The sequence below is a fragment of the Trichoderma aggressivum genome (assembly GCF_033847375.1).
Source record: "Trichoderma aggressivum f. europaeum strain CBS 100526 chromosome Unknown scaffold_082, whole genome shotgun sequence".
NCBI lineage: Eukaryota > Fungi > Ascomycota > Sordariomycetes > Hypocreales > Hypocreaceae > Trichoderma > Trichoderma aggressivum.
Genome location: NW_026946448.1, coordinates 26,048 through 36,385, shown reverse-complemented (window position 1 = coordinate 36,385; position 10,338 = coordinate 26,048). Strand labels below are relative to the sequence as shown.

Here is a 10,338-nt window from a genome sequence, read left to right as displayed (position 1 = left end):
CGATTCTATACGCGGCCGCTATTCCCCCCCGGTCTGACATCTCACATCTCGTGCGGCTTGCGCCTCTTTGCCATTATCGAGTCTGACGAGCCCACTACTCACATTGACTTACACCTCCTACACCCCCTGTAGATTTGTCTCTCTCTTTTTCTCTTTTTCTCTTTTTCCTCTTCTTTCTGCTCCCCTCTTGCTCCCCTCCTGCTTTGCTCCTCGTTCCGAATATCTGGTTCTCGTGCCGTCGGATGTTGGTGTCAGGCACTACCTGGTTTGGGCAGTACTGCTAGTTACACACTCGTTCAAAGCCCTCCAAGCCGCTCCTCATGGCGGGCGTAGTACCTGGAGGCGTATCAACTTCCACCAGCATTTCAATACTGCCGTCTCAAGATGCCAATCCCGGTCCCGATCCCAATCCTAACAATGGTCCCGGCATCGGCGGCGGCCCTGGGGGGTCTGGAAGCACCGCGAATGGCTCGCCAACACCAACATCTTCGGTAGACATTCTGCCTCCGCAAGTTTCACCTACAAGCTCTTTAGATGCCCTCCCATCACCCACAGTCATTGTCTTCAACGATGCAGCCAATTTCGGGAACGAACCTGCAGGGCGAGTCTTCTTCACCAGCAGCCAGACCAAAGCTTTTTCGTGGAGAATCGGCAACAGCACGACGACGCCCTTGGATATTTCCTGGTATGGAATGCCTTTTGCCTCGGGACAACCTTTCGATATTTCTCAGGCAAAGGTCATTACTCGTGCCAAATTCGGCGGTTCTAGGCCCGGAACCGAGATTGTTAGCCGTATGTTGCTTTCTTTCATATACAACATATCGTGGCGCTGTGGTGTTTCTCATTGACGATGTGATGGAAATGCTAATAAATGACCCTAGTGAGCACCTCAAACGCAACACTTAACCTCACAAGCTCCGCATTACTTTCAGGCGACTGGTATAAGAAGGACATGGTTATCAAAATCGATTGGAAAACAAAAAACGGAAACCTGGGCTTCACACAATCTGGTGTCTTTACCGTTGCCAACTCAACCACCTCGATCGACGCAGATCTGTTTGGCGAGCGAGAAGCGACCGACAATGACCAAGACCGTCGAGGAGGCGAGGCTGTTACCTCGTCCGTCAGCAACCCGACCCTGCCCACCAGCGGACCTTCTGACGGCAACGGCAACGGCATCGGAGGCAGCAGCAGCGGAGACAGTAGTGGGGGAGGCGGCGGCGGCGGCGGCGGGCTCAGCACGGGCGCCATCGCCGGCATTGCCGTGGCGTGCTCCGTCGTTGGCATCCTCCTCATCGGTGGCCTCGTGTGGTTCCTCCTTCGCCGCCGCCGGAGACGCCATTTCGACCAGGGCTACAATGCTACCGGCCAGACTACCAACTCTTTCATCGCAACCAAAGAAGTCCAGGCTTCGGTCGCCGAGTCGCCCATCATCTCCCCCTTTTCCGACGACGGCACCCGTACCGGCTCCACCAATGCAATGCTGCCTCTTCAGACGACCATCGCAGGGACGCTGGCGGGCGGGCGGGCGCCTACTCACGATGATGAGGTGGACCGTCCAGGCAGCTCTGCGTCAGACAACAACAACAACAACAACAGGTCACGCAACATTGCTCACCTTGTCGAAGAGGGCATGACAGAGGCCGATATCCTGCGACTGGAAGAGGAAGAGCGGCATCTCGACGCTGAGATTGAACGTGCGGCCCGGAGGACATCCACTTGATCGTTCCTCTCGTGCAAGTATACAAATTGTTTCCCCCCACCTCCATCGAAAAACGAGAGTTGAAACAAGTTTTGGAAGGCCGTCGGATTTCTTCTTTCCCCCCCCTCCTTTCCGTCGGGGGACTCTTGGGAGGCTGGGATAAGCTGGCTTCCGTGCTGCTTTTCATCTGTGAAGCTCGTAATCGTTTTTTTCTTATATCATGTTTGTGTGTGACGATTTGGGATACCATATACAACAAAGCAACGGACACAACAGCTCATGATATGATATCAATCCTTTAATGCCATCTTTAACCTTTTTTTCGCTGAGATGACTGGAAAATGAACTCGACCATCTAAAGATATCAATTTGTGTTCCTCTCGCAGGCCATCTCTCTCTCGCTTTTTTTTTAATCACAGTTGTATATATACAATACATATACCCTCTGCGCATATTTAGTAGCTTCATAGGTAGCACGAGGGCGCCGCTCGCTGTAAATTCTAATAGAGAAAAACGAGGAATTGCAAACCTTCAATTCTTTGGTGGCATTCGTGTGAAATCCCGTTGTGACAGTTGCTAAACAGCAAAACGAGGGCGTTGGATTGCGACTAAACATTTTAAAAACTCATTCCCGATCAAGGTCCCAAGAAGAAACATCCTTTAGGAAATACACTCCGCATAATCCCCCCCTCTGGTAAGTGTTACAATGAGGCGGTCTCAGCTTCAAACCCGTTTGAACCGAAACTCATCCCATGCCGCGCAGTCCCCCCTTTCCCCCCCCTTCATAAGGTAGTTTCACGAAAACAATATGCCGCTCCTGCACACAGATTCACACTCTCTGTCTCTTTCCATCTCTGGGTTTACGACCTGAACATGCGGCTGACAAAGTTGCTCGCAATGCTGCCCGCCAGATTGCCCGATCCAAAGGCACCACCAGCGAAATCCGATGCCTGGCTAAACTTGTCGCACCGAGAAAACGCCAGCGTATTGATGATGGTAAGAGCCAACGCAATCGCTAAAAGAAAACAAAAAAAAAATTGTAAGCGCCCATTCCCCGCCCAACATCCCGGTGAAACGAAAAGGACAGACAGAGCTCACCAACAAGAGGCAGCCACAAAAACTGCAGCCGTATAATCGCCAAGATCGCCATGAGAACCCACCACACCGGCTGCACGTACAGCGCCAGCCAGAAGAAGCGGCTGTCCGTCGCGTTGATCTGCCGCGTGCCCGGCTCCAGGCTCTCAAACACCCACTGCGACTCGCCCGTCGAAGGGTCGACCTCGTTCCACCACCGCAGGCCGACCAGCCGCCGGCCCGCAATGTTCTTGAGGTAGTAAAAGTCGGCGGCCAGCAACAAGATTGTAATGATGAAGATCATGATCCTGCGGATTTTCATACATTAGTACGTATAAACAAGCAAAAAACAAAAACAAGAGAGAGGGGCCCAGGAACCAAGTAATACGCACATGCTCTGGATAACCCATAATCCCAAAAAGTAAATCAGAACGCTCGCTACAACAAAAACCCCCCATCCGTCAGTCTCTCCACCGCAAAAAAAAAAAAAACACCCATCTTCTCACTGGGGGGAGGATCGCCACCAACATATTCGAAAGCCCAGAAACGTGAGCAACGTAATCGGATGGGAGCTGAGCCGCCAACTCAGCGCTCCCTGTGCGGGCTGCGCGACCTCTTCCATGGCAGCGGCGGGGGGGGGGATTTATCGTCACTGTCCTGTTGCGATTTTCAATGTCGCGGGTAGATATGAGGACAAGGAATTCGGGGTTTGCGTCACAGCTTCGGCTTCGTGGTCTTGTTTCGATTGTGGATTGTCGTCATCACAAGAAGCCGACTTGGAGAGCTTCGTGATCAAGCTACCGTAGCTCATCAGGGATGGAGCTATGATGTTCCGGCCAAGGTGGGGCTGGCGGGCGTGGTCTTCGGCTATTATTCGCACGACGGCTGTGTATAGGAGCACAGGGATTCGGCTATTATTCTTGATAGTGCGCGACAATACAAAAAGAGACGCTGTTGATGTTTATTCATTCACAAATCCCAGATGATGACGACCAACTCTCGATAGTTAATAAGACTCTTCCCACGCGTGTATTTAGAAATCAATGGTTCTCAGGTCGACTGAATGCATTGCCAAATAAAACCCTCCAACCCGTTCGCCCGTCTCTAAACATACGTCCCCACAGTCCCGTATTATAACCTCCGCTCAGCATCCATCATGGCTGCACGGGCTTCGTCCATTCTTCGGCGCTCCTTATTATATGGTTGTTCTTCACATCGTCTTTGAAAAAATGATACTTGACTAATATCGAGTCATAGTTCCTGCATCCTCTCAGAAGATGCTCTCCAAGTCTCTGGCCCTGACAACAGACAATGTCACATATGACTTGGAGGACTCTGTCACTCCTTCTCAGAAGGGAAATGCTCGAAACCAGTTAAAGGAGCACATCGCCAATCTAAAATCGCGTCCTTCCACTATTTCGGAGCTTGCTGTTCGGATAAACGCGGTGTCAACCCCTTTTGCTCTTGATGATTTAACGACACTGTCATCGGCAGATCAGGTTGACGCCATTGTCGTGCCCAAAGTCAATTCGGCAGCCGACCTGACCTTTGTCACTGATGTACTGCGACATGTCGCTCCAGAGCGTCATAGTGATGGCTCGACAAATCCAATCAAGGTTATAGCGCTTATTGAATCAGCTCAAGCAGTCATGGACCTTTCTTCCATATGCAGGGCCTCCCCTTTTCTCAGTGGCTTGATATTTGCGGCTGAGGACTTTGCACTTGACCTTTCGATAACGAGAACGCCTTCTCTGACGGAATTCCTCTATGCACGGTCGGCCATTGTTACTGCAGCTCGAGCACATAATCTCCCGAGCGCCATTGACCTGGTTTGTACTTCCTATCGAGGTGACGACGGACTCCGGACGCTGGAAGAGGAATGCCAAGGTGGAAAGGCCATGGGTTTCAATGGCAAACAGTGCATACACCCCGGACAGCTAGAGACTGTCCAGAGGATGTTTGCTCCCGATATAAAGGACGTAGAGTGGGCCGTCCGTGTCACCATTGCCGACGAAAAGGCCGCAGCTGCCGGGCGTGGTGCGTGGACTCTTGATGGGAAGATGATTGACGCCCCAGTGGTGGGAAAAGCCCATGCCATAACTACCAAAGCAGAGCAATGCGGAATGCCTGTGCAGGATTTGAGAGCAAAGTGGAAAGACCAAGAGCCAGAATAGTGATTTCATAGAAACTTGTTGCTATTGGTAACACGGAATACTTGGAAGCGAAATGGCCACAACAGGGTGTCTCCGCCAGAGGTGATTAACACCACATCATATGGTTTGGCTGCCAGAATGATGTGAGCTCTGACTCTATTTGACGATTGAGGATTTCTCCTAGACTTGGAAGCCGTTGGTATTGGTGAAAAGGCGAGCAATGTTCTTGATGGATTGGTTGTTGCACTGGTTTTCTTGGAGATGAGCGTCTTGTCTCATTGAGGACGTCCGTATAGGACACTCCTGAATTTTGACTCTGGCACACATCTTCAGCTGAGAGCAAAGAATTCTCCATATACGAGGTGGGGGGCTCGTCAGAACTTAGTATTTCACGCTCCTTTCGTTCGATATATTCCATGAGAGATTCACCGGGTATATCATCAATCACATGCAGCGTATCCGAGCATAGGGTGTTTGTGTCTTGACAAGTCTCCTTGGATAATTGACAGGCATGGCCAGAGCCGGTCAGCTGCGCTGGTAGGTCGATGTCGCAGGCATATCCTGGCTCTGTTTGGATAGTCTTCAACGATTCAAGATCACCGATAGACGACAAACCGTTGTTTGTAAATGGACGGAAGGGATATTTGGTACCGTGCGGACCATAAACCCAGGCTGGAAAGGAATCACTGTGAGGACGGAAAACATCCCCGACTTGTGCTTTGAGGTTTAGTTTTTCAGAAACATGTGGTAGATAAGTTGGATACCCGTATATCTGACTCTCTACACTCGCGGTGCACACTCCTGGGTTGTTTGGCTGGGACAGCTGGTCTTGGTGGTTTCCTTTGTGAGGTGGCATTTGTGCAAAAGTATTGTGTGGGCGTGATTCTGTGTTCGAGTTGGAGCAATCTTCGTCCGCCCACAGTCGATGGCCGCCATCACCCTTGTCACTCGACTTGTGCCTATCAGTCCGATGGTGCATCCAGGGGCTTACCATAACCCCCATGTCCCTGTACTTGGTGGCCTTCACCTGGTTGCTGTCACCGAGGTTGCGCTCGTCGACATTTCCCTCGGTATTCTGTGCCTGATGTCTTGCAGCGGATTCCCCCTGAGCCTCCTGTATCGAATTGTCGCTCGAAGAAAACGGCGTATTCAACATATTTAGATCGGATAAATTGGGATCGGTGGATGGGGAAAGGCTGTAAATGGGACGAATATGCAGCGTAAAGCTGTCTCCTTTTGGTGTGGGTTTGTTGTTGTCCCCAGCGCAGTCCTTGGCACCGCTACTGCCATCGTCTCTATGGCATACAATAATGTTGGCCCTCCCAGTAACGGCTTCATCATTGATGTTATCAGTAGTGATCGGTCTCCGGATAGGCTGGAAATAGGTAGGAGAGGTTGTGGAAGTGGCTCTGCGGTCGCGTGTATCGGGGGATTCTAAAGGCGGGCCGTCTTTTGTTAAAGACCGTAAGGCATCAGAGAATTTCAACTTCGTTCTGATGCTTACCTTCTCCTTCTGACTTCCTTGCTATTGTTTTTTCCCATTGTTCATTATCGGTTGAAGTGCGGCCTTGGTCAGGCAAGGGTATGTCGTTGAAAACAAGGTCCGTTACTGTCGAGACGATATTAGGACTGTCCCCATACGTTCCGAGATAAACGTACGTGGCACCGAACTTCGCCCATTGACAAATAATCCGGGTGTGAATCTGGGCTTCAGCTTTCGAGTGTCATCCTACAGTTCAACAAACAGGAAATAGGGGGAAGAAATACCGTGATTCTTTCGTTTGGATGTGTGATTGCGCTGGACGTGAAGTTGGCCATTATCTCTCGGCTCGATCGTAACCTCCCATTTTTTGATACGCGAGCAGCCGACTTCTTTGCCTGTTGTTTCCCTGTTCTGGCACCGTTTAATTTGACCGTGTTGTAGCGATCCTTCCGAGTCTTTCGTCTGGGTTGCTTCTCGAAAATGCCATGCTCTGCTAGCGAGGCCCCCGACGGCGTCGAGACGTGGGTTTTGGAATGGGAGTGCTCCTTTCCATCGTGTACAACTTTGGCATAGTCGTCGTTCAGACAAGGCTCGTGAACAAGAGGGCGACTTGTCTGGCCAGCCAAAGATGGCGGTGATGGGGTCTCTTGGATAAAGACATCTGATGCCTGGTACCTCCTGGCGTCGTAGTTGGGTTGGATGTGAACAGTCGGAATGCCGTTGGGATGCCAGACAGTCTCTTCAGGGCCAGGGCTTGCTTGCCGGAGGATTTCCCGTTCTGTATCATTGTACACGTCGCCTGCCTGCACGTGCTGCAGCCAGGAAGGGATAGGGTCGGTCGGTGAGGACTGGCGAGCAGATGGCAGGGTGGAAGAGTTACGGCACTGATCCTGATGAGAAACGGTGCTCCTGGCTCGAGAAGGGTCATGCCTGTGACAGGCCATGCTGCTGACACGGATTGGTGCGTCAGAGGCGGATTCAACACCAGAAAGAATCAAAGCAAGCTTCAGGCTGAAGGAGGAAAAGGCCCGAGCTTCGCGTCAAGCCATGTTTGCACCAGGCGGGAGAAATGTTTACAGTCTACAGTTTGGCTGGCTCGATGCCGTCGAGGAAGCTGGGCATCGCTCCGAGTTGATATCGAAGGAGCCATGCTCGCTGTGCGGCGTCTTGTTGGCAGCAGGAAGCAGGAAGCATTCACTCAACTCACTGCTGGACTCGCAGCAACTGGCCGCGGTGCTAGCGCAAACAGCCGTCCTCTTCAGCACGCTGCATCCAAAACGCTGCTGGTGTAATCCGGACAAGTACGTGTACGAGCACAGTATGTACGAGGCCTGTGAATGAGATGGTGACATTCGACGCGGGCCATTGGGGATCCCGAGGCTGATTGACTGGCTGAAACTTGGTCGGTCAATTGGCTGGACGCTGCAACAAGCACGGCCTTGCGTAGGTACATGTACTCGTACTGTCGGGTATCCATCCGTCCAAGTCCAGCAGCCAGTGGAGGATTGCTGTGGCGCTGGCCCTAAAGCAGCAAGGCTCCGCCGCGCCCAATCCCAGAGGCTCCCATAGGCTCCCATAGGCTCTCATAGGCCGTGGGCGCTGCAAAGAGGAGACCTCTGCATCTCTGCTAGGCCCTAGCAAAGCTCTAGCAAGGCTCTAGGTACCGTGCTAGGTCAATTACACGTGCGTGCAGCTTACCCCAAAGCAGCGCGGCGGATCCCCTCCCCGCTCCAGCGAGCCGGACTACCAGCGACCAGGCCCCGTGATTGGCGCGTCGGGGCTGCCTAGGCAAGGGCCTTGTTCATCCGCCGTGTGGACGATAGCAGCAGCAGCATGTGTGTGTTTGATGGCGCTGGGCGATACTCGTACTCACAGAAGCCACGGAGATCGCCCTGCCAGAGATGCACAACAGCGCTGACAACGACCAGGCTTGCAGGGAACAGGTATCGTGGCTAGTGTACCTACATACGAGGATGAAGCAGCATTGAGCCAACTTCTCCGTAGGTTACTCGTAAGCCAAACGGCGACTTTTGCTGCTGGCTGACTAACGCAAGGCAAGCAAACCCAAGGTCGACATGGAATGCATGCAGGCTCCCCTAAACAACTCACTCCCCTCCATGCAGTACGACAACAGGATGCCGACTTGAGCATGGCACCTCCTTGCTGCTGCTCATTGCTGCTAAACCATTCGAGGCGCTACACCCGCAAATGAGAATATAGTGTTGATCGGCGAAACTTGATGCTAATGGGGGAGCGAACCGGCACCGACATCACGGCATGCCGAACCACCGCAGTCGTCTGTGGGAATTGCTTCCTACCTACGACACATCGAGTCTCTGCAAGGCGATCCTCAGCTAGCCGCTCTGATTGGCACCCTGGGCCAAGCCTAAGCCTAAGCCTCGGCCATCCACTGAGATCTGGGCGTTTGATTACCAACCGAATCAACGGGGTCAATCCCAACCTCCAAGTTGTACGTTTTCGTCTAGCTGCAGGGCCGCTGTGCCACCTTGTTCGAGCAAACTCGCATCCTGTATGGCCCGCTTTGCAGGCTGGATGGGGCCGAACCCGGCTGGCTGGTTCGTCGGGGCAGTGGACTGGAAGCGGAGCCAGCAGGAAAAGCGCGCGCAAGATCCAAGGAGTCCATTTGCTACAGCATTTGCTCTTTTCTTCTTCTTCCAAAGTCCGATGCACCGCTGCCCAATGCGAAGAACTGCAAGATAAGGTAGGCCTGCAATCGGGCAAAGACGTCGGCTGCCGTATCGATCAGCACTCTTCCGCCACGGCAAACTTGGCTCTCGGCCAGGGACTATGACAGCCTTCGGTGGGAAACGAGAATCGAGAAATGAGAAACCAGGCACCTGGATGGGGAAGGCTATGCTCTCCTCTAGTGAGCTGAAAGACAAATCAAAGGAACTCTCGCACTCGCAACTAAAAGAAAGATCTGGGTGAGCAATTTGCCAGCTCCTCCGCCCTCTTATTGGTGTGTGACCGGGGGTCGGACGCCAGGAGGGTTAGATCAGGGGTTCAAGAAACCAAGTTGACGTGGACCCTCCCTAGCTTACGGCCAGCTTGGCTGGCGAGCGGTTCCCGAATGTATTTGGCCAAGTGCCGACCAGGGGCTCGAGGCAAAAGCCATTGGCGTCTGAGTTGAAACCGACAAGTTGAATCAGTTGCGACAACCGGTGCTATCGACGCCCTTGAGCTGAAAAGTCGGCCATGGCGGCATTACTAAGGTAGGCAGAATTTGTCTTGTTCTCGTATTTAGGAAATAAGATGATAAGAATTCGACATTGATATAAAATAAGCAATACACCCTCTTCAACACGACGCCTCGGGTAAAGAGGCTGTTGCAGACACAAGTTACTATTTTTGTCTCTGGAATAGGAGAGGGTTCAGGATGCCGCATGAACAAAGAAATTGACCCGGCGTAAGATGCGTCATCGCTGAAATCATGCAACCTTGATCTGGCCTTGTTTGATATTGCATCTGGCTAGTGCCAAAAGTTGCAGGGACGGACGAGGCCCTTTCACCAAGGATAGGACGTACGAAGTACATAATCTTCAAACTTGGCACCTTACCCCTGGTGTTGCTTGTTGTTAATCTACATGTCAGCCCTGGTCACGCCATCTCGCCGTCATGTATCCGTACCTGTAGCATTATGGATACAATTCGGCTGGCGCATCCATCGAGGATAGTGGCTAAGGGATTTGCACGGAGAATTTTCAAAGAAGCGAGGGGCTCCGTGCCTCGAGATCGTGCTGTAAGGTGACTGGTTGACGACGAGGACTGCCTTACCTGTTAGTACTGAGGTACTAATCTCTCTACCTGTAATAAACCAGTGCTGCTGTACTGCACACGACAGTACATGACAGTACCTGTACGTGTATGTGCCGGGCTCCCAACATTTGTAAAAGTACCCAACTCGT

At 52.2% G+C, this 10,338-nt stretch overlaps 4 protein-coding genes across 4 annotated transcripts; 2 read left to right on the top strand and 2 right to left on the bottom strand.

Moving 5' to 3' along the window:
- Positions 1 to 320: 320 nt before the first annotated feature.
- On the top strand, positions 321 to 1,723 carry Triagg1_10706 (uncharacterized protein; the record flags this gene model as incomplete). The annotated part of the gene is made up of 2 exons (XM_062894807.1): positions 321 to 792; positions 882 to 1,723. 2 exons carry the CDS (start codon positions 321 to 323, stop codon positions 1,721 to 1,723), a joined length of 1,314 nt encoding a protein of 437 aa, XP_062750336.1.
- Positions 1,724 to 2,562: 839 nt separating this feature from the next.
- On the bottom strand, positions 2,563 to 3,080 carry Triagg1_10705 (uncharacterized protein; the record flags this gene model as incomplete). Its single annotated transcript, XM_062894806.1, has 2 exons — positions 2,563 to 2,717; positions 2,801 to 3,080. 2 exons carry the CDS (start codon positions 3,078 to 3,080, stop codon positions 2,563 to 2,565), a joined length of 435 nt encoding a protein of 144 aa, XP_062750335.1.
- Positions 3,081 to 4,053: 973 nt separating this feature from the next.
- On the top strand, positions 4,054 to 4,950 carry Triagg1_10704 (uncharacterized protein; the record flags this gene model as incomplete). The annotated part of the gene is made up of 1 exon (XM_062894805.1): positions 4,054 to 4,950. One exon carries the CDS (start codon positions 4,054 to 4,056, stop codon positions 4,948 to 4,950), a length of 897 nt encoding a protein of 298 aa, XP_062750334.1.
- Positions 4,951 to 5,035: 85 nt separating this feature from the next.
- Triagg1_10703 (uncharacterized protein) lies at positions 5,036 to 7,356 on the bottom strand (the record flags this gene model as incomplete). The annotated part of the gene is made up of 4 exons (XM_062894804.1): positions 5,036 to 6,378; positions 6,434 to 6,538; positions 6,589 to 6,643; positions 6,697 to 7,356. The coding sequence occupies 4 exons, from the start codon at positions 7,354 to 7,356 to the stop codon at positions 5,036 to 5,038; spliced, it is 2,163 nt and encodes a 720-aa protein (XP_062750333.1).
- Between the last annotated feature and the right edge of the window lie 2,982 nt (positions 7,357 to 10,338).